Source organism: Lissotriton vulgaris, chromosome 8 (assembly GCF_964263255.1).
Source record: "Lissotriton vulgaris chromosome 8, aLisVul1.2, whole genome shotgun sequence".
Taxonomy (NCBI): Eukaryota; Metazoa; Chordata; class Amphibia; order Caudata; family Salamandridae; genus Lissotriton; species Lissotriton vulgaris.
This window is the reverse complement of record NC_141696.1, coordinates 1,237,481,647-1,237,504,698: the sequence shown is the minus strand read 5'-3', so window position 1 is coordinate 1,237,504,698 and position 23,052 is coordinate 1,237,481,647. Positions and strand designations below refer to the sequence as shown.

Sequence of the window (23,052 nt, the reverse complement as noted above, 5' to 3'; positions counted from 1 at the left end):
GGTCTGAATGAATTAGTGTTGGTAGAATTTGGGCATACCGGTCTGCTATTATTTCCCCCTGGATTTTGCAGTCAGCTGTCAGTAGTGTCATGGGTCTATAGGAGGTTAGTAGTGTTGGGTTGCGATTCAGCTTCAAAAATGATACCAGGAGTGATTCCCATCTGCTCAATTCCATCTTAGTAACTCTCTGTGCTATCATCTCTGTACCCATCATCAACCCTTGTGGACCCTCCCCGCATGCTTTCAGCATACCAAGACACAGCTGCCTACCCAGACCAAAACTGACACAGTCCCCTCAAGACAACTCAGACCTATTAGAGAGTTATGCAGCTTCAAATTCTGATGCCTCCTCCTCCTGCTGTCCGATTTCCACCACCATCTCTGACTACATTCAAACTCACACACGCCATCCCAGTGCATGATTATCCTCTCTTACCTTGACACAAGTTCCTACTACCCTCCTGGAACAGACAAATCAGAAAGACAACGGCTTCTCCCTGAACTGCAGGCTACACAATTGTTGGTCTGAAGTCAAACACATCCAGAGATATCAGGCTCGATCCTGTCGCATTATATACACATCCTGATCCTCACTGAAATGTGGGTTAGAGTCTCATCCAACCACACTTTACACCTTCTTCTACCTCCCAGCTACTCCATTTTGCGTTGTGACTGGGAAGATAGACACGGTGGAGATCTTGCACTCACTCACAGAAAATCCCTGAGATGCAGGACCCTCCCAACGACTTATTTTCAGTCTTTAGAATGCATGTTGGTGGAACTGTCCACATCCACTCAATCCAATCTCAGATTGAATATCATTTACCATCCACCACGTCAAAACAATACCTTCATTGAGAAACAAATGGATTTCAACACCTCTCAACTCATCAGCACAGACAATAATTTCTTCCCTGGTGACTTTAACATGCACTGAGGAGCCGTGGGCAACAGTTATGAGGACACCTTTACCTCCTTTCTCAATGACAATAATCTCCAACAATACAGCCATAACCCCCTACACCACAAAGGCGCCATTCTGAGCCCAATAATCTCCAACTCCCCCAACCTAAAGATACATGACCCCATCCCAGTCGACTGGTCTGACCACATGTGGATTCTGTTCTCCCTGTCTGGCTCTTATACCAAACATATGGACAACCCAAGAATAAAAAAATATGGTTCAGGGAAACATTCAACCTTGACACAAAAGTAAGCTTCTAAGTCATCCATGCCCGCTGAAACTACTTTGTGGATTGCTTTGATAAAAATGTTAAAGACATCCATATCTCGCTACTCACCAACAACTCCCTGGAAAAGATTCTACCTTACAAGGTCATCTTCCTCTCAAATTTCCGAACAGGACCTACTACAAACAATCTCCAAATTAAAACCCTCAAACCACCTTGTGGATGTCATTTCAGGTTCTATCAACAAGTCTCTTGCCTCACACCTACTTCCCATATGGATCAATATGGTCAACTCCTCTCTCAGACAGGGCCTTTTTCCAGAACCATTTAAAGTGGGTCAGATCTCTCCTCTCCTGAAAAAACAACCTCTTGATCCAGAGAACTTGAACATCTATCACCCAATCTCTAAACTCCCATTTTTAGGCAAGGTCATAGTAAGTTGCTTAGCATCCCATTTCCCTTTGCACATTCAAACAAACAACCTCCTACACGCTCTCAAAGCAGGTTTCCGGCAGTGTCACAGTACAGAAACTGCGATCCTCCAAATAGTCGACGACTCCCTTGGAATTTTTGACTCGGTAAGTCCTGCCTCATGGTCCTCCTGAACATATCTACTCATTAAACACTCAACCTTCTGGACCTCCTTCATACTCTAGAACAACAAATGGGATATGGAGGCACAGTCCTCAACAGGTTCTCCTCATACCTAACCAACCATTTTCAAATTGTGAAAATAGGTAACTCATTCGCTACTGCAGCCATGGCAACCTGCACACGACACCAACGTAGGCAGCTGTGGGGCATCAGACAATTGATTCCAGAACAAGGCCTCAAAGCAGTGGTGTAGTCTCACATTCTCTTCAGACTAGACTATGGAATTGCCCTTCTCTCAGGCATTCCCAAAGTAGGCCAACTGAGAGCAACACTACATGCTGCAGCATGCTTCGTTTTAGGTCTCAATAAAGTTGATCACATTACCCCTGCCCTGATGACCTTCCAATGGCTTCCCATTGAAGCACGGGCCCAATTCAAAACCGCTTGCATTACCCACAGGGCGCTGCACTCATCTCCGCCGTCCTATCTAAATGAGAAACTGGAAATCCCTGGAGAAAACAGGGGTTCCAGAAATGCCAAATCCCTGCTGCTGGAACGCACCCACCTTCAATTGAGAATAATACATGAACCAGTCTTTCTCTGGGAGTGTCACTAGAATCTAGAACTCTCTGCCTCCCTCCCTCTGCCTTACTTCTTGACTAGTTACCTTCAAAATGTACCACAAGCTCCTCCTATTTGACAGACATCTTGGTTAATCCTACTTGACCAGACATACGTACTTTCCCCACTGTGATCTGAACTAGTTTCGTTATATGACCCCACCATCTAAATAGATGCCATAACCATGTCCTGTGCCCAACTTCGGTAACTGTCTCTTGTGGTAACTCCTGTACGCATCTACCAATTTAAAACGTTTGTGTCTAATGGCTATAACAGTAACTCACTGTAACTATTGTATCCTGCTTGCTGTAAAGCGCTCTGATGCATTGGGACCATCTCCACACAATATAAAATTGCACACACAAAAATAGCTCTTCTTTCACCTGTGTTTACAGTCCAGAAAAGTTTACAACCTTTGCAAGAGGCCTTGTGTGAGTCGTCATTTCCTCAAGTTTCTATTCTCAGTGTGAAAATAAATGTGTGATGATCCACCAAGTGTGTCACGTGCACGGTAACGCATCACTGTTTATTGCAGTTCATTGACTTCTGAGTGATATCTCTGGTGCTTTACGTAGTTCGATGCCTTTCAGAGCCCGACTGCGGAGACTAAAAGCAGCTCTGGCAAAAATGCTCAAACCAGTACCTCCCCATTTGTTTCCTCACCCAGTCTCTCTCTTTCAACCACCAGGTAAGTTTTCTTTTCTTCTTTTTTTTCTAATTTCTCCCACCTTCCCTCGCCACCCTCCACTCTTCCGTACCAGCCACCACTGCATATATTACTAGTTACCCCATCTGCCTTACATTACCTAAACTTTATTTAGTAACCACCCTAGCCCCCCCACACCCACTCGGGGGTATAGGTCTAAATAGTGCAGCAGTGGCACTGGGCACAGGGGTCTTAAAGGTCCACTGCACTGCACCCCCATTTTTTAGGTCTCGCCTTGGCCACGCTTGAGCTCTCTCTTCGAGACATGCTGTATTCAGGTATGGATTTTGGGCTCTGCCCATTTTCTTCCCATTTTTTCAATTGGCTCCTATCACTGTCCTTTGAAAATAGTGGATTTTGATTGTTCAGTAGTCTTAGTAGTCCCTCTTTAGGACCTCCTTTCTCCCCTGTTACACGTGTTGTTACTCTGAATATTTTAATTACAGTCTGTGAGAACTATTTTCTTAAACGTTTTTCTCCTGCCTGCAACACACTTTCCTGCAACAGTTTTTTTATTAATCAGAGGGACACAACGCGCTTTATTTGATTTATTTCCGCTTTCACTTTAAAGAGGTAAGCACTGCGTTTTAACAGATAGCATGGCCTTGCACCTTAATTTGTTTGTGAACAGCGCTGCATTCAAATTAAGCGTGCCTTTAATTGTTTATGCAGGGTGGCACTTTTATTTTAATTTCTTTCACATTGGCAAAGCACTTTATTGCCTTTCCAAACGCGCACAGCAGCTCGTTTTTCTCCCATCCCCCATGTACCCCCTCTCGCTATTCACTGTTGATAGAACTTGCTGTCCTGTCCGACCCTCTCTTCTGCCCACCCTCCCCACCCGTAACCATTTCCCTTGCACCACTCGCTTGTCACAGCAGCTATTCTCTAAGACATGTAACCTTTTAAAACAAGCATTTGCACAATACAAAAGGTCTCGCATTATTGAACGTTTGAGATATTGGCATTGCATTATTATATGCAACGCGAATAGCTCAAAATGTCAGTAATGCGATACCTATTGCATTGCAAATGTTTGTCTTGCTTGCATTAGGGCCCATGCTATCACTGAGCTTAATCAATTTGGGTGCTTCTCAAGCAGCATACCGTAAATATTTCAACTTACCCACCAAAATCTGCAACATATTTGAGAGATAAACTTCTGAAATATTTACACTTGTGAGCATGTTGATTGAATTATTTTCATGAGTAACAATCAACAATTTATCTATTTTGTTATCAATTGTTGCTAAATAAGTCGCTACGGTTTGTATACACTCATTCATCAGTTCCATCTTGTCTGAATCCTAACTAGGGGCTCTCATGGCAGCCTCTAAGAGTGAGTTCCCTTTCTGAGCAAACTACTGCATTTTTAAAATGACGTATTTCATTACACTCACAGGCAGGGCACTTTACTCCATTAATTAGTGCATAAGAGGCAAGCCCAATCGAATTGTCAGAAACCAGATCTATTACTTATTAAGTCGTCACGTTTGAATGATCGAGTTCCATCACAAGGACTTGAGCCACCGTTTGTACCTTTATAAAATGTGACATAACAGTGGGATTCATTTGCTTCTGGGTGTAGACAGGTAACATGGATTTACTTTGGTCTTGTGGAAATTGCCGCTTTATTATGGATGTTGGATAAAGGTCACATTTTAGTATGTAGATCATGCTAATACATTAAGGGTCAGATGTATGACCATTTTTTGCGGTCGCAAAGGGGTTTTAGGCCCGTTTGCAACTGCAAAAAACCTGTGGTCAATTTACCAACTCTATTTTGCAAGTCACCAATCAATTAGCGACTCGCAAAATAGGGTTAGCGACTGGCTATTAGGAAGGGGCGTTCCAAGGGCGTCCCTTCCTAATAACGACTCCAGAACCTATATATGAATGTAAAACACTCACAGTTTACCTCCCGTCTCAGAAGGGTGGTAAGGCACTCGCAATTAGGAAGGGGTCCCCAGGGGACCCCTTACCCTTTGGGAATGCATGTGCAATTATTTTTTAAGAGCAGGCAATGGTGCCAAGGACGACTGCCTGCCCTTAAAAAATAAAAACTCAAAAGTTTTATTTTTATTTCTTAAATGCTTCCCATTTTCCTCTAAGGAAAATGGTCTGCATTTAAAAATAAAAAACAGCTTTTTTTAAAAGTAGTCCCAGACATGTAGTTGAGGTCTGCTGACCTCAGCAGGCCACCATCCCTCGGAGTGCTAGCCATTTCCCAGTGGAGTTGCAAATTAAGACAGTCTCATTAATATTCATGAGGTATGCAATTTGCCACCCTATGGGAATCGCAAACAGAGTCTCAGACACTCTTGTACATAGCATTTTTCGTCGCAAATTGTAAGTCACAAAAAGCCATAGCCGCACATCTGGCCCTAAATTAATTTAAAAACTCCTACCTTCTAAACAAATCAACATACTCTGTTTTGGCCTGAATCCTTCTCTCTCTCTGCAACTTTCCTTATTAACTGCCTTCTGGGCTTATTGTCGATGCTGCTCCCCAGTGCCTGGCCTCCTGAAATGAGATCTACCAATATCGTACTGGGACTACTGGAGCACTTACTTGTCTGATGTCCCAACACCCCTACATATAATGAGACCTACCCATTCCAGGCATATTGTCCCTTCTCCTTCACCTGTACCATTCCACCAAAAATCCCAGCCTAAAATCTCTTGGCAAGAGTGTCCGTTTTCTTGCTCCTCGTTACCCCCTTTCTGCAACATTATAAATCTATCACTCTCTCCTCACTTTTTTTTCCCTGAGCCTTTTTCAGCCACCTGCCTCCAGTGGAAACACACCGTTACGCCAGTTAATTTACCCAAACCTGCCTCCACAAACAGCTCCCTTCTACCCTATATAACAGAACAAGGGGTAGATTTTCTGCATCGCATCTGGGAATGTGATTCTCTCTGTGTATGCCTTCAGGGTGGGCCTTCCTAACCCAGGACCCCACGGCTATATTCCGCTGCGTTACAAGTCACTCGCCGGTGTTCCTTCTGTCACTCACTTCGGAATCCCCCTGGGAAAGAGGATGTCTCATTCCATCCCTCTAGGTCCCGCCTTCTGCAGATACAATCAAACGTAATTAACCTTTGTTTACACTAGTGCTGTTAGGTTCAACTTTGACCGACTCCTCAGATTTTATTTAGAATATCAGTGCTTGTTGAATGCTGAGCCACTGAGTTCTGTTGGCCAGAAAAAGAGTTATGTGTGGCCACATATCAGTTAAAAGATCAGTTTTTATAAAATATGTTACTTGCAATTTTTTACTTTTAAACTTTCTACAGATATTCTCTTACTTGTGCTTGGCAACAGGTGGCCTATTTTCTCCACTCGCGTTCTCCTGTGTGCTTGCACTCTTTCTAACAGCCACTAAGCAAGCACTCTTTGTGCTACAAAACAGAGTCACTGGGACCTGGCACCCCAGCCTTCCAGCCAGAGAGCACAACAGTGACACACTTTCCACAGCAGCATGCTGCTGCCACTACATCAGTTTTATATCTGCAGGGTTCCAAAGACACACTGATAGCCCTCCTTCAACTTCCAGTGTACCTTTAGTAGATAGAGGGATGAACACGCATCGGCACCGGATATCTGGCTGCTAGACACTCACCCAGCAAAGCAATGTCAATAGCAGCAGCACCAAGTTACCCTTAAAATGAAGATGCAGTGTGCTCCAGACTCACAACCTAGGGAAAGCGCCAGCATGCAAAGTTAGCCTCCATTAAATCCCCTTAGGTCGATGAAGTAACTCAGCTTTGTGCTGTTTGCTAAAAGAATGCGTTCTGCACGCAGCTCCTACTCACCCAGCCAGGACTCTATATGTAGCCTGGGTGATTGTGATGTGTTCTCTGTACACCTTTCAAAGATAGTTATCAATATCCGCAGGAAGTTCTATATTTTGTGTGTAAGGTCAATAAGTCACCATTTTAGTAAGTCTTTTCTTTAAGTGATTATTCTTTATTAATGATAGACACCACTTGATGTAATGATGTTGCTTACCAACCAAACCCTCACGTCTCCAGGATCACACTGTGGTACCTGCTTCACACTATTGGTTCCAAGTGCGATATTCACCTCAATGTGCCCACAGGTTGTTGAGCTAGTCTCCCCTAGTTTGTGGGAATATGTGTTGGGCATGGATTGAGCTTAGTAAAATATTGCCTATTGGATACAGCCCACTCTTTTATTAGCTGTCCATGGTACCACTGACTGAGCGGCTGGTTGATTATTTTTACTTTGAACACACAGTCTTTGGGCGATTGCCTACCGTGGATGTACACGTAATGAGCATAGGGTGGGGATTTATCTGATGTTCTTTGGTAAAGAGCCTGTTAGAAATTGGGTTTCTGATTGGCAGAGGAATGCACCCTGTCCAAGCAGGAATTACAATCCTAGCCAGGGTAAGTGTAGTATGCACTAAAAGATTACCTGTGCTCATCCTCTGGTAGCTTGTCACAGAGCAGTCAGGCTAAACTAAAGAGGCAATGTGCAAAGTAATTGTGAACACACACATACACACACAGCAGCACAGTGAAAACACCACAAAAGTACTCCACTTCACTTTAGAAAAATAGCCAATATTTGTGTGAGTAAAGCAAGGCCAAAATGATAAAAATCCAACATACACTAGTCAAGTTATGAATTTTGCAAGATTTAATGAAATGCAGTTCATAGAAATCCATAGCAACAACTGGGGCTATCTGATCGCGCTTGACCGGGGTAAATCCAAAAGCTCAGTCTGACCACGATGGTGCGCATGCCGGATACAAGAGTTACACAGACCAGCTAACAGTACCTTGAATGCGATGAAGCTCTGGGACGATGCATCGAAAAACAGAAGAAATGGTGCGCTATCGGAGGCGATGCATTGTTTCAGAAGTTGGGCAAAATTGTTGATGTGTCGATGTAAAGAGCACTGTTCGTCAGTTCCCAAGGGTCAATTTCAAACCACTGGGCTGTAGGCTATGCATTGGTTAAAGCATCGGGTATGCTTCAGGGACGGTGCATCTAGACTCATTCAGCAGCGGCGTTTCGGAGGTGCTGCATCGACAAAGCCAGGGCTGTCATTGCGTTGCACAGTTGGGGAGCGGTGTCTATGGCTTCGGTGCAGGCAGCGGCGATGCGTCGATATCACAGGTAAATGCACTGGTTCCGAAGGGCGCTGCAGGGTCGAAGCATTGTTTTTTTGATTCGCAGCACCAAACACTCCCTTCCAAGGGCCAAGGACTGGATTTGGCACCACTTGGCAGAGCAGGACTCACAGAAGAGGAGTTCAGGCGCTGGTAGCAAGATGCAGGTGAAGTCTTTGATATCCCAGAGAGTTCAGAAACAGGAGGCAAGCACAACAAGCCCTTGGAGAATCTTTAGACATGCAGAATGTAGAGAGTCGCTCCCAGGCAAAAAGCAGCAGGCCAACACAGCAAAGCAAGTAGCAAAGTAGCAGTCCCTCCTGACAGCACAATAGTTTTTCTTCCTGGCAGATAGTCCTCAGGTCCAGAAGTGTTCTGAGTTTATGGTGTCAGAGGTCCTGCACTTATAGCCATTTCAGCCTTTGAAGTAGGGAGACTTCAAAGAAAAGTGTTTGTAGTACACAAGACCCTGCTCTTCTTCACCCTGGCTCCAGGCAAACTAAAGGGGGTATGCAACTCTTTGTGTGGAGACAGGCATAGCCCTATTCAGGTGCAAGTGTCAGCTCCTATCTCTCACTCTAGCTCAGGAAGCCGAATCAGGGTGATGATGGGCTATCAGGATACGAGGGCGCACCTCAGCTCCCTTTCTGTGTGAATGTCTAGAGGAAATGCAAAAACCCATCTGTCACCAAACCCAGATGTGTATTCCAGGGACAGGCAAAGGCATAGAATGGTTAAAATAAGAAAATGTCAACTTTCTAAAAGTGGCATTTTCAAGCTTTTAATTTACCCCCCCCCACACTCCCCTCACTAACATATGTGTTTCTTTAAATGGTGAGTCCAGAGACACCAAAGTCATTCTTCCCATCTGTTCCCTATTGGAAATTACACTTACAAAGTATTACAAGGCCGCCCCAATGCTAACATATGGGAAAAATAGGCCTTGTTGTGGTGAAAAACACATTTTGCAGTTTTTCTCTACCAGGACATGTAAAACACAAAAGCACATGTCCTACCTTTTAAATACATTGCACCCTACCCATGGGGCTACATAGGGCCTACCTTATTGGTGACTTATATGTAATAAAAGGGAAGGTTTGGGCCTGGCAAGTAGGTGAACTTGCCAGGTCGAAATGGCAGTTTAAAACTGCACCCACAGGCTTTGAAGTGGCAGGCCTGAGACATGTTTTAAAGGGCTACTCGTGTGGATGGCACAATCAGTGCTGCAGACCCACTAGTAGCATTGGATTTACAGGCTCTGGGCACATATAGTGCACTGTACTAGGGACTTATCAGTAAGTCAAATATGCCAATCATGGAGGAACCAAATTACCATTATATTTTAGACACAGAGCACATGAACTTTAGCACTGGACAGCAATGAAGAAGTGCACAGAGTCCTAAAGCCAGCAAAAACTAAGTTCAGCACACAGTCAAAACTAGAGGTCAGGCGGAAAAAGTTATGGAAAATCATGCCAAAAGATGCCAGGTCTAACAGAGCCTCAAAAGGATTAGCCTTCATGAGAATAGGCCCTCGTCTTTGGATCTAAGCTTTACCATGGGGATGTTGACAATGGCGACTCGCAGAGGGAGTGCTGCGGAGCGTGGGAGGGTCCGGTTGGGGGGTAGTAGAGTCAGACATACGATGGCAAGGAGTAAGGTAAGTTAATAAATATATAAAACTATTTACCTTGCGCTCGCTGCATCAATGCAGCAAGCGCAAGGTAAATAGATTAATTTATTTATTTACTTTACTCCTTGCCATCGTATGTCCAACTCAAACACCCCCCACCCAGACCCTCCCCGCCCGCCTCACCAACCGCAGCACTCCCTCTGCAAGCCGCCACTGGATGTTGAGCAAATGTTTGTCCCTGCTTCTTAGGTCACATCCAGGATAATAGAAACTCACTGCATCAGGTAGCATCTAGACAGTCCATGAATGTATTTAAATACGAGATAGACAATATTAAGAGAACTTATGTGGTGTTCAGATTGTAAGGGGTGTGGAGAAAACATTGAACCTCAGCTCTGTATTACTTGTAAGTTTGCCTGGCTCTTTTTAATTCACCTGACTATGTGGAATGGGTGCACCCCTTCTGTGCTAAGGAGGGTTCATATATTCATTGCACCTTTCTAAGAGATGAAGTGTTTTGCACAAGACAGAGACAGTAACTATATTTAGTACACTAGGATGTAAGCAGTGATTGTTTAGAAAAAGAGGTGTGTGTTGTATGTGCGTGAAATTAGCATTACTCTTGCTAAACTAACCAATGAGTTGGCTTTTCAGTGGCGGCTCCTCCGCTAAGGCAGAGAAGCCTCGCTCCACTGCTTGTTGAGCAGTGCAAAATAAAATGAAAAATGATAATAACAAGTAGTTATTATCATTTTATTTTTCTGTGCCACTCAAAACCATGTTACGTGCAGGGTGGGGCTGGGCTCTCCACCATCAAAGGGAGCAGGAGTAGTTTGCACTCCCTAAGTGCTCATGACAGCTTTGCCGGCCCTATGGGGCTGGCCAAACAGTCATGCGCACTTAGCATGTTTTCTACTGGGCTGTTTTGCACAGCCCAGTCGAGAACATGCCCAGCCTTCCATGGTACTGCCTAAAAGGTCACTCAGACCAATCACAACGCTGTTCATGCTGTGTTTTGATTGGTACAGAGAGTCCGGGAGCCTGGGTGCTTCCGGTGCTGCAGAGTGAGGATGGAGGAGAGACGTGCGGCAGCAGGCGAATAAGGTAAGTTTATTTTTTATTTATTTTCATCCTTCTCATACATCCCCCCTCTCCAGCCCATCACCCCTGTTCCGAGGCAGCAACCACTGTGGCTCTTTAAACAAGTTTTTGCCATAGGTGGAATGTGTTGCTGATCAAATGTTGCTGGTGTAGTAAACTATTTTTTAACTCCATAGGTTATACGTTTATCCATTTTTGGATGGTCAAAGCCCACTGCTTCCACAGGCTCTGTTTAACAGGGAGTGGGAAACATCCTTTACAACGCAACTTTTACCACGCAGTGCTTTTACATCGCAACCTTTACAACGCAAACCATTACAACGCATTGCGCTGGGGGGCACTCTAGGATAGGGAATAGATTTAATTTACTATCCAACACCTTCCCTACTATACACGGGGACTGGAGTTGGAATAGTAAATTAAACTATTCACTATCCAGCACCCCTGAACACTATGCATTGTAAAGGCATGCATTGTAAAAATTGCGATGTGAAAGCATGCGATGTAAAAGCATGCATTGTAATGTAATACATCCCCTACAAATACCAACTCTGCTTCATCCAAATCTTTCCAACCATCAAAGAGCAAATGATCCTATCTTTCTAAAGAGTTCATTTTTGCCTTATGTAAATAATGTAGAGGGCATTTACGTGCCCACCTTGGCACCAACTGGATCAGAAATACACAGTATCACATCATGACCACAACTTAACTACTCCCTGTGGATGTATGACATTACAACGCATGCTTTTACATCGCAAGCTTTTACATCGCAACTTTTACAACGTAAACCATTACAATGCATTGCGCTGGGGGGCGCTCTAATAGGGAATAGATTTCATTTACTATCCAACACCTTCCCTACTATCCACGAGGACTGGAGTTGGAATAGTAAATTAAACTATTCACTATCCAGCACCCCTCAACACTATGCGTTGTAAAGGCAAGCGTTGTAAAAGTTGTGATGTAAAAGCATGCGATGTAAAAGCATGCGTCATAATGTCATACATCCACAGGGAGTAGTTAAGTTGTGGTCATGATGTGATACTGTGTATTTCTGATCCATTTGGTGCCAAGGTGGGCACGTAAATGCCCTCTACATTATTTACATAAGGCAAAAATGAACTCTTTAGAAAGATAGGATCATTTGCTTTTTGATGGTTGGAAAGATTTGGATGAAGCAGAGTTGGTATTTGTAGGGCTTACATACTTTTATTATACTGCCATTGCCAACTTTTCTTAGTAGGCATTTCGCAAGCAGAACCAACACTTCCCAGAAGGGCTTTGTACATGTATTGGACAGTACTAAAACTCCTGAGGAGAGCTGTTATATTTTTCTTGGTCAGTACTGACAATTCTCAGACGACATGCTGTACATGTATTGGATAGCAGCAACTCTTCTCGGCACGTATGTTCTACTCTGATTGGTCAGTGTCAACACTTTGTAGCAGGGCTGCCATGTGTTTTTCTTTGACAATATCACCACTTTCCAATGAGGAAAACGGTTGGAAGGTTTGTCGTCTCTCCCGCTATGTGTAGAAGAGGCCTATGGTTCAATAGTAGTCCTCACTTGTTTATGTGTTTTAAAAGGAATTGTAAATCTGGTAAGATAGTGGAATGAGTGAAGTTTTCACTGGGGAGGATTTTGTGTGTTCTGCTCTTTGTAGGTTTGATTTCCGGTAAGATAGTCTGATACAATTCTGCTAAAAAAAAAGTTGATAAAACAAGTGTCAATGTGCATGTCCCTATATCAATGTGCCAGTGCCCGTATATATACATCACTCTATCAGTGCTCTTGATTTGATGACTCTTTGTCATTGTACTGATTTCTCTCTATCAATTTGTCGGCGTCCTAATGTCAGTGTCCCTCTCTACCTATGTTCCAATATAAGTGTTTGGGCACACAAGGGGGGGGGGGGGGCATCACAAACCACAGACCAGCTTGTTGGTGTGAAAAAGGCTGCTTTATTGGAAGCAGGTGCACCTTACAGATAAATCCCTTGGCCTGTGCCGTACAAAACGAAACCTTGCTAAATATATTTTTCCTAACATACCCCCCCACCCTCTCCCCTAAACATGGATCCCCCCTGCAACAATTATAAACACAAACCTGCAATTGCCAACTTTCCCATCTACCTAACTAAATAACTTAAGGTACCTACCCCAACGATAAAACCAGACCTCCTAAAATCTCCCAGTATTTAGAAAAAAATGCCACCCCAAAGGCCAGACAACACACCAGCACCTGTTCCAGCGACAAATTCCCTTACAATAAAATTGCTCCTGATGCACCCACTCCCAACAGAGCCCCTTCAATATGCCACCACTCGATAAATCCAATACTTCGCTAACCCCCCTAGAACTAGACAAAACCAAAACACTGGGAGGGAGGGAAAAGAAATCGCCCACAGGACCACCCACAACCGGCTGCTGGGTCACTACCACCAAATGGTGGATAGTGCCCTAAAATGGCCGTTTAAATAATGCAGCAGCCCAAAGATAGCTCAAAGTAGCCCACCCAGCCCAAAACTAAGCTACCAGCCCAACCAGCCCAACTGAGGTGCTGGGTGCTCCCCCCCCGCCCCAAGGCCCAAACTCCCCGGGAGGGGCAGGCCTCCCGCTGGTCGGCCGCCCCCTAAAAGCACTATTCGTTGTCCGTTTCCCAGAGTTCTTGTGCCTGGTTCTGGTTGTGTCCACCACACCCTGTCTCTGTTCCTGTTTTCATGACTCTGCATAGTCTGTGCAGTCTCCAGGGCCTTCCCATTGCTGCAGTATAGCATGAAGTGCTCTCCAAGAGTTCTTCAAGTTCTTGTCATACAGTTCTTACTCCAATTATCTGGTGCTCTTGAAAAGGTAGGTCCGGATCGACCATGCCATATTTAAGAAGAAGATACTTCTATAAAACATATTCTAATACTGTATTACAAAATATGCAAACATTCAAAATGACACATCCATCACTCATAATAGGAATATATTTCTATTCATGCGCTATTCCTAAGCAGTCTTTTGTAATTACAAATGTTTCACACCTTGTTTTGTTGATTCTCTTGATTTTGCCACCTTCCTCAGACAAACAAATCCATCCATTCTAATTTAGTCATCAGTCTTTGAGGATCAGCTTCTGGATGTTATGAAACCAGCAAGCTCTGTAACTTTAGTTCCCTCTTTTTAAACCTGAAAATACTGGGACAAGGGAAAAATCAACCCAACCGATCAGCATCTGGGTAATGTATTCTGGTTAAAGTGGTACCTTCCACTCACAGGTCTTTAATTCTTTAAAAACACACAGCAATTGGTTTTCAGCCTCAAGTTACATCTGTACTTTGGATGTCTATGTCCATGTCGCCTGGTGCAGTCAAAAATCCCCTTTCTGAAAGAGAAAAATTCAGTGCTTTCAGCTGTAGTGTTTCTGATAGTGGTGTTCATGGTTTCCTAGTCAGTGACATGCTTCCCGTGGCTTTGACACAACTTTATGGCATATTAGCTGCTTAAGTAGCGTTTAGGCACTTCAAAGCACTCTGCAAGCCAGATTCAGGAAGTAGGAGATTTGGGAGTGGTGGTAGGGGCGATAAGAGCTCAGGATGTACGAAGGTTCATGTATTAACATGACAGAGAAATACAGTACTTTAGATAGCTTAAGTGGAAATACTGTGAAATTATGATTACATTTAAATGAGCGAGAGATGTGTAGGCATGTACGGTTGCCATGTCGCATAAATATGGTTCACTGACACATACGTTTACACTTTGCTGTTTGGGAAAACTTTGATGATAGTACAGAGCAAGACTTGCACTTCCTCTTGCTACAATGCATCGGTGTGCATGATACTACCTTTTTGGCATCTTTAGTTTTCCATTTTAGGTCAGAAGAAGAAGCCTAAGGTCCTCATAGGTTGAATACCTGGATTGGGACCTTTTCAACATTAGTCCCTCTCTGGAAGTGTGTGTCTAAATAAAACCCCAATCTAAAAGGAAGCTTTGTTTGCCAAAATGTATTTTACCAGATGTCATTATTGTTCTAACCAGAGAGAGAGAGTTTAGACCATAATCCAGAAGAGGACTGGGACTAAAAAACTCTCTCTTTAATGCTCCTAATTAAGCATAGGAGATTTGGAACATTGCACTCACTATCGTGATAGTCGTGATAAACCCCTTTGTGATAGTCGCCTGAATCAATAAATCAATCAATCAATTGTAGCATTTGTAAAGCGCACTACATACCCATGAGGGTCTCAAGGCGCTAGGGGGGAGGGGGGGGGGGGGGGGAGCTGCTACTGTTCGAAGAGCCAGGTCTTGAGGTGTCTCCAGAAGGTTAGAAGGTCTTCCGTTTGTCGGAGGCGAATGGGGAGGGTGTTCCATGCCTTGATGGTGAGGTGGGAGAATGATCTGCCGAACGTGGTTACACTTCGGATGCGGGGGACGATGGCGAGGGCGTGGTCTGCGGAGCGGAGCAGGCGGGCGGGGCTGTGGAGGCCGAGTCGTCTGTTGAGGTACGCTGGTCCGGTGTCTTGGAGTGCCTTGTGTACGTGGGTGAGGAGCTTGAAGGTTATCCTCTCGTTGATGGGGAGCCAGTGCAGGTCTTTCAGGTGGGGTGTGATGTGGCTGCGGCGGGGGATGTCGAGGATCAGGCGTGCGGAGGCGTTCTTGATGCGTTGGAGTCGTGTCAGAAGTTTGGCCGGGGCTCCTGCGTAGAGTGCGTTGCCGTAGTCCAGTCTACTGCTGACGAGGGCTTGGGTGACCGTCCTTTTAGTTTCGGTGGGGATCCACTTGAAGATCCTGCGAAGCATGCGGAGGGTGTTGAAGCAGGAGGAGGAGACGGCGTTGACCTGCTTTGTCATGGAGAGTGAGCGGTCGAGGATGACCCCTCGGTTTTGTGCATGGTTGGTGGGTGTGGGGGGTGCTCCTAGCGCCGTTGGCCACCAGGAGTCATCCCAGGCCGAGGGGGTGGAGCCGAAGATGAGGACCTCTGTCTTGTCTGAGTTCAGCTTCAGTCAAAGGAGATATAATTTTAAGACACTCAGCCATAGAAGGTTTGCTCTCCCTCCCAGATATTAACGTTGTGTTGATTCCTGCTGGTGTCTTTAGACTCTACTAGAATGATTGAAAGTTGAGTGAAGCTGGGCCTTCGCCATCTACAGGTTGGGTGATGTTTCATGGTGGTTGAGCATCGGGACTGAACTTTAATGTTGGATGCAGAGGTCTGATATTTCACAACAGGGACTGTAAATACAAAGTTAGCTGTGGGTAGTAAGATAAAATTTTTTACAGGATATATTACATACTTGGAACCCATTCCTCAAAAAGCCAGACCTATCCGCTTTGACAGTGGTTGTTCTTTGTGTTATTACAGGGTTTTATGACCTGGAGACTTCCTAAGGAAGAAAAACATATTTCTGTGGACAGCCGCTCACCATGGAATAAGCCACCGTCACTTGAAGAGGCACAGGAAATAATAAAAGAACAATACCGCTCCACTTATCGAAGGGACTACTTAGGAATACCACAAGGTAGGGTGAGCATGTGCTTCCACATTCTGATATGTCGAAGGAAAAAATACTGACCTACGCCAAGTGTCATGGGTCACTTTTTAGAAATAATCAAAATATGCATAATTTCCACTGCCACTACTGAACTTGGTTTAGCCCATGGGTCGAATGTTCACCTATTATTATTATTATTATTATTATTATTATTATATTATTATTTATTTTTGTAGAGCGCGTAGTCACCCTGAAGTATCCCAGCTCTAGGAACCCTAGCTCTTCCGTTCAGCGGGCCGAGGGCAAAGCGAAAGGGTGGGGGGGCAGAAGATCAGTGTTATGGGTAAGTATGAATCATTGGGGAAAAAGATGAGTCTTGAGCCGCTTCCTGAAGCGAAGGTATTGTGGTTCGAGTCGCAGGTCGCGGGGGAGCGAGTTCCAAAGGCGTGCAGTTTGGACTGAGAAACGTCTTCCTCCTGAGCGGGCTTTCTTGAATCTGGGGGTGGTGATGAAATTTTCTGTGTCCGAACGGAGGGATCTTGTGGATTTATAGGGTGTGAAGAGTTTACTGAGAACAGGGGGGCCTTGATTTTGTAGTAGTTTGTGGGCTAGGCACAAAGCCTTGAATTTGACCTGCTCCCTTATGGGAAGCCAGTGGAGGAGTTTTAGAGCAGGTTTAGCGGAGGTTCTGGCAGGGGTATTTGTGATAATCCGGGCCGCAGTATTCTGGATTCTCTGAAGCTTGTTAAGGGTCGCTTCAGGAGCGCCTAGATAGATCACATTGCTGTAATCAAGCCTCGAAAGTATTAGGCCTTGAATTAGCAATTTTTGGGAGTTGAAGGGCAAGAGGGGCAGGACTTTCCTCAGAGATTTCAGGAGCCCGAAGCAGGTCCCGGCTACTTTCTTTGCCTGCACAGTGAATGAGAGGTCAGTGTTGAGCCACACACCCAGACTTTTTACCTCTTCTTTTGGATCAGGGGGAGGGCCCAGACAAGCTGGCCAGATGTTCGGGGAGAGTGTGAGCCCTTTCGGGCCGAGGAGCAGAACTTCAGTTTTCGTCCCGTTTAGTTTTAGGGCTGAATTGTTCATCCAACAGTGGACCTGCGTAAGGCAGTTAAATAGGTCTGCTGATTGTTGTCTGGGGTGAGACAGAGACACCACTAGTTGTGTGTCGTCAGCATAGCTGACGACGCTCACTCCGAAAGGGGTGATGACCTCCTCCAATGTGGACATATAGATATTAAATAATGTGGGGCTCAGGGAGGAGCCCTGAGGCACACCACATTGGAGGGGAATTTCGGAGGAGCAGGCGTACCTATTTCAAACACTAGTAAAATTAAGTTAATAAAATATACATTGCCTCATTTTGATAATTGTAAATACCCAGAAGTTAATACCAGTCAGTATATAGAGTGTGAGGGATACGTTTTATGAAAAAAACGCTTTCATGACAAAACATGGAATTATGGCATCTTGCAGGGCACAACTTTGATCCATCCAGCCATGCAGGCGTTGGGACATTCACATCCATTTTGCCTTGGCTCTTGTCTAGCTTAATGCCATACTCCGTATCAAGCTTTCCTGCCAGGCCTCCTGTATTGATATTACTTCGGAAACATAAGTGAAACACTGATGGTATTTCTGCTCCTACCCTCACTCGCTCCGAGGGGGACAGGTTCTTGTGGGTGAAGGCCTTGCTCGTGTTCTTTATTTGTGTAATTTGCTCATTAATTTATTAATTTTCTATGGCGCTCTTGACGGCGATATGTGGGCGCCGTACAGGCACAACAACAAATTACATGTAAACAGCTGTAATATTCAGAGACTGCATGTTTGCAGTCTAGTGGTTGCGCACGTAGCCGTGCGCTAGCGCGGGCGTGATACGTCACGCAAACTATATAATAAAGGAGGCGTGGTCCGAGAGTTAGTCCGGACCACGCGGAAAGCAACAGCAGTGTCCCGGGTCCCGTTATTGCGGTTATGCGAATGGCACTGCGCACATAGCGGTGAGGGCCCGACAATGGCGACGAGGGCTAATCGAGCCCATGCTGTGCCCTGGAGCACCATTTGATCTGCTCTGCAGCTGCATGTTTCACACCCCCGGCCCAGGCGGGCCCCGCACGCCGCACCTCGGTACGAGGCTGTCTGCCCCACGTGCGAGTGGCGGCACCACCGGAAGTCATCTCAGGTGGACCCTGCAGCGGCGAACACGTGGCAAGTTTGAGCATCGGCGGGGGGGGGGCCAGGTACCTGCGCAGTCCTACGCGCACTAGGCCCACCCATACCCAGCGACTCCATCGGAGCATAAGGGAACACGCTCCTGAGGCCTGCAGCAGAGCCCACTCCAGCAGGGCAGAACACAGCGTTCCCCCGACGGCCCGTGGGGCAATTCAGTCAGGGAGGAGCACCAAGCCTACTTTGCCCGCCCCTGCGTTCCCTCACAGCATCGGTTGGCCGTCTCTCTCTCAGCCATGGCGACCATTCCGCCCATCGAGCCGTTTGTCGTCGACGGGGCTCCAGCGTCCCTAGCCCCACGATGGAAAGACTGGACGGAGAGGCTGCAGTTCTACTTTGAGGGAGCTGGTACAGCGAGAGAAAGGTGCAGGGCACTCCTTCTACATCTCGGAGGAAAGGACATTCATTGGATTTATAAGACCCTGGTGAAAGCCACCCCTCATACCTATGTCACGCTTCTCAATGCGCTCAATGCACATTTTGAGCCAATGGCCAGTAAGGACTACGAGCGTTTCATTTTCAGGCAGGCGCGACAGGAAGCGGAAGAATCCCTCGACGCATTCCATGGTCGTCTGAAGGAATTGGCGAGTACATGCCGCTTCCGCGACGAGCAGGAAGAAATTCGCGGCCAGATCATTCAAGGCTGCTACTCCTCCAATCCAAGGGTGAAGATCCTCCAAGAGGATGGAAAACCACTGGCGGACATTTTAAAGCTAGGCCGTTCCAAAGAGCTGTCACAGGCGAGAGCGTCGCACATGGAAGCAGCGCTCCACAGACCTATCAAGATGGAGCAAGTTAACGTGGCCGAGCAAATCAATGTCGTACGGCCAAAGCAACGCACTTTTGGGAGAGGAAGACCACCAGAACGTCGAAAAGAATGCGGATACTGCGGTGGCACACCACATCGGGCACAAGACTGCCCAGCGCGCAGGAGGAAGTGCGGGTCGTGCGGGCGCATGAACCATTTCGCATCAGTGTGCAGATCCTCCAAGCCAAAGCCCGAAGCAGCCCATGCCGTCAGGGAGGACCCATATAGTGAAGACATGGACGACGACGCCAACAGCTATCCAGTTCACTATGTGTTTGCCATAGACCAGCCGCAGAGGAAGAAACGGCGACTTCCGGAGTGCAGAATAATGGTACAACACCAAGAGGTGAGAGCAACAATCGACACAGGGGCCTCGATTGAACTCATGGCGGCAAATGTCTACAACCAGTTGCGAGAAAAACCAGCGCTGAAGGCGGCCAAGATCAGAGTCTTTGCCTATAGACAAAAGACACCAATACCGTTAATTGGGTGCTTCCAAACGGAGATACAGCACCAAAACCGGAAGACACTGTCAACCATCTACGTCACTAAAGAAGGCAGTGGGATGCTACTCAGCGGCCAAACAGCCGAAAATCTCCACCTGATCTCCTTCGCGATGGCTTTGTTGGAAGAAGAACTGGACACGATTCTCGAAGAATTTGAAGACACATTCCAGGGTATTGGATGTCTCTGAGGAAAAGAAGTATCTCTACACATTGACCGGTCCATTCAGCCTGTCGCCCTCCGGCATCGACGAATAGCATTCCACCTGTGGAACAAGGTGGAACAAGAACTGGAGACCCTCGAAAAACAAGGCATAATCAAGAAAGTCAGCGGGCCCACCCCATGGGTGTCGCCGATTGTGGTAGCGCAAAAACCAAAACAGCCAGGGCAGTTCCGCATCTGTGTTGACATGCGCCTGCCCAATGCAGCAGTGAAGAGGGAACAACACTTAACACCCACAATAGACGATATCCTGGGAGAGCTAAACGGAGTGAAGTGGTTCTCCAAAATGGACCTAAGATCAGGGTATCACCAGCTACCCCTGCATCCGGACTCCCGATACATTACCACTTTCTCCACCCACGTGGGACTCCGGCGTTATAGACGACTTAACTTCGGAATATCGAGCGCCGCAGAAGTCTTCCAAAACACGATTCGGGAGGTCCTGAGCGGGCTCACAGGAGTCCTAAACGTCAGCAACGACCTGCTGATATACGCTAACACTGTGGAGGAACATCACCAGAGGCTCAGAGACGTGTTGCAAAGGATCAAGGAGTCAGGTCTTACGCTGCATCGGGAAAAATGTCAATTCCTGCAGAACAAAATTAGCTTCTTCGGATACACATTCTCCGACAAGGGAGTGGCCCCAGACCCTGAGAAAGTAAGAGAAGTGCAAGCGGCCCCAGCGCCAACCAACACATCGGAGGTGCGGAGCTTCCTCTGGATGGTAAACTTCTGTGGGAGGTTCATCCCAGACCTGTCTAACCTCACCAGACCACTGCGGGAGCTCACCAAGTCCACTACCCCCTGGCAGTGGGGAGAACAGCAGGACCTAGCATTTCAAAACACCAAGGCGGCCCTGTCAGCCAATACAACTCTGTCCTACTTCGACCCTGCCAAGGCAACCAACATAGCTGTGGACGCAAGCCCATACGGATTAGGAGCGGTGCTAACACAGAGCCAAGGTGGAGAGGACTGGGCACCCATCGCCTACCCCAGCCGGTCGCTGACCGAAACTGAACAACGGTATTCTCAGATCGAGAGGGAGGCGATCGCAATCCACTGGGCCTGCAGACACTTCCATGTATACGTCTATGGGCATCCATTCACCGTCTCTACCGATCACAAGCCTCTACTTCCACCATTCAGGGGATCAGTATCCAAACCTCCACCCAGAATAGAGAAATGGATCCTTCAGCTTCAAGAGTATGATTACCGGCTGGAATTCAAGCCCGGTGCAACAAACCCGGCAGACTACCTCTCCAGGCATCCCAGGGAGGCAACCAACCAGGAGAAAGAAGATGCTGAGGAAACAGAGGAATATGTGAGAATTATCCTGGAGCGATCACGACCACTACCCATGAGCATCGACATGATTGTGGAGGCGACTCGTGGTGATGAGGTGCTCCAACTAGTCGCAAACGCTCTACGACAAAATGACTGGAAGACACTTCAAACGCCACTAAACAGGAGGATGCCCGAGGCGAAGCGTGCCCTAGAAACCATCCTCAAGATAAAGGACGAACTGTCAGTGGACAGCCAAGGATGCCTTCTCAGAGGACCGCGAATCGTGATGCCAATGAGTCTGACCCAACAAGCCATCGAACTGACTCACCGTGGCCACCAGGGAATGGTGAAGACAAAAAGTAGACTCAGGGCAAAAGTGTGGTTTCCGGAAATGGATACACAAGTCGAGCAGACAGTCAAGGGGTGCCGCTGGTGCCAAGCGGCAGGGCCACCCGAATCACCACCCCCGGTTATCACCGAAGACAACCCGGAAAGGCCCTGGGAACGAGTGAGCGCAGACTTTGGACACCTTCCGGATGGCCGCTACATGCTTGTTGTCATTGATGACTTTACCAAATATCCAGAGGTAGAAATAATAACCTCACTGGCTGCCAAAGAAGTGGTCGCAAAGTTCGAAAAAATCATCGCCACCCATGGGATCTTCGAGCAGGTTAAGACCGACAACGGGCCGCCCTTTCAAAGTCAAGAGTTCGCCGACTATCTCCAGGAATGGGGAATCCAGCACCGGAAGGTGACTCCCAGGTGGTCCCAAGCTAATGGGGAGGTAGAGAGGTTCATGCGGACTCTCAACAAAGTCATCCGGATCGCACATGCTGAAGAAGCACCGCTGGAGAGAGCTATATACACGTTCCTGAGGGAATACAGGCTCACGCCTCATCGCACGACCACAGCTGCCCCGGGGCCATCGGCAATGGGAAGAATAGTCAAGAGACACGATACCCCATCATCATACCTGGACCCCAACTGAAGCAAGCTCCCGGCAAACCCTGCTCAACAGAAAGCGCTCAAATGACTATGCCAGTTTCAGACGCCGAGCCAAAGAGTCGTCCATCTGGGAAAGAGATCAAGTCTATGTAAGAGACAGATACCCAGGGAGCAAGTTCAGGCTCCCGTTCGAACCCAGACCTTGGAAGGTCACACGCCGGTCTGGCACGATGGTCACAGCCCAACGCGACGGAGAAACCGTCACATGCAATGTATCATTTTTCAAGCGAGCCTCCGCCCCGCCTGAAGAGGACTCCAGTCAGGAACCGGACAGAGCCCCATCAAGCCCAGCAGAGTGCAACACCAGTCCCCCGGGGAGTGATCACGGACGCCCTGTGGACCGGTCAGTGGTAAACTCACCAGCGTCCGAGAGGCACGGTGCTACCAGCCCCCAATCATCTGGGGATGGTCTGTCGCCAGCCCCCGCCCGACAGGACGTTCCACGGAGAGTTCTGTTTCGGGGAGAGGCCGCAGGCTATGGGCTGAGAAGAAACCCAGCACCATCTTCGCAGCTGGCGGACTTT

The 23,052-nt window shown here is 46.8% G+C and overlaps 1 protein-coding gene across 1 annotated transcript in view; it reads left to right on the top strand.

Annotated features, from left to right (window-relative positions):
* The window catches only part of TEX26 (testis expressed 26), a 105,061-nt gene that overhangs the window by 45,318 nt on the left and 36,691 nt on the right, over positions 1–23,052 (top strand). Inside the window, exon 5 of the mRNA XM_086935139.1 lies at positions 16,341–16,497. Within this exon, the coding sequence (XP_086791265.1) occupies positions 16,341–16,497 (157 nt within the window). The remainder of the gene's footprint in view (positions 1–16,340; positions 16,498–23,052) is intronic.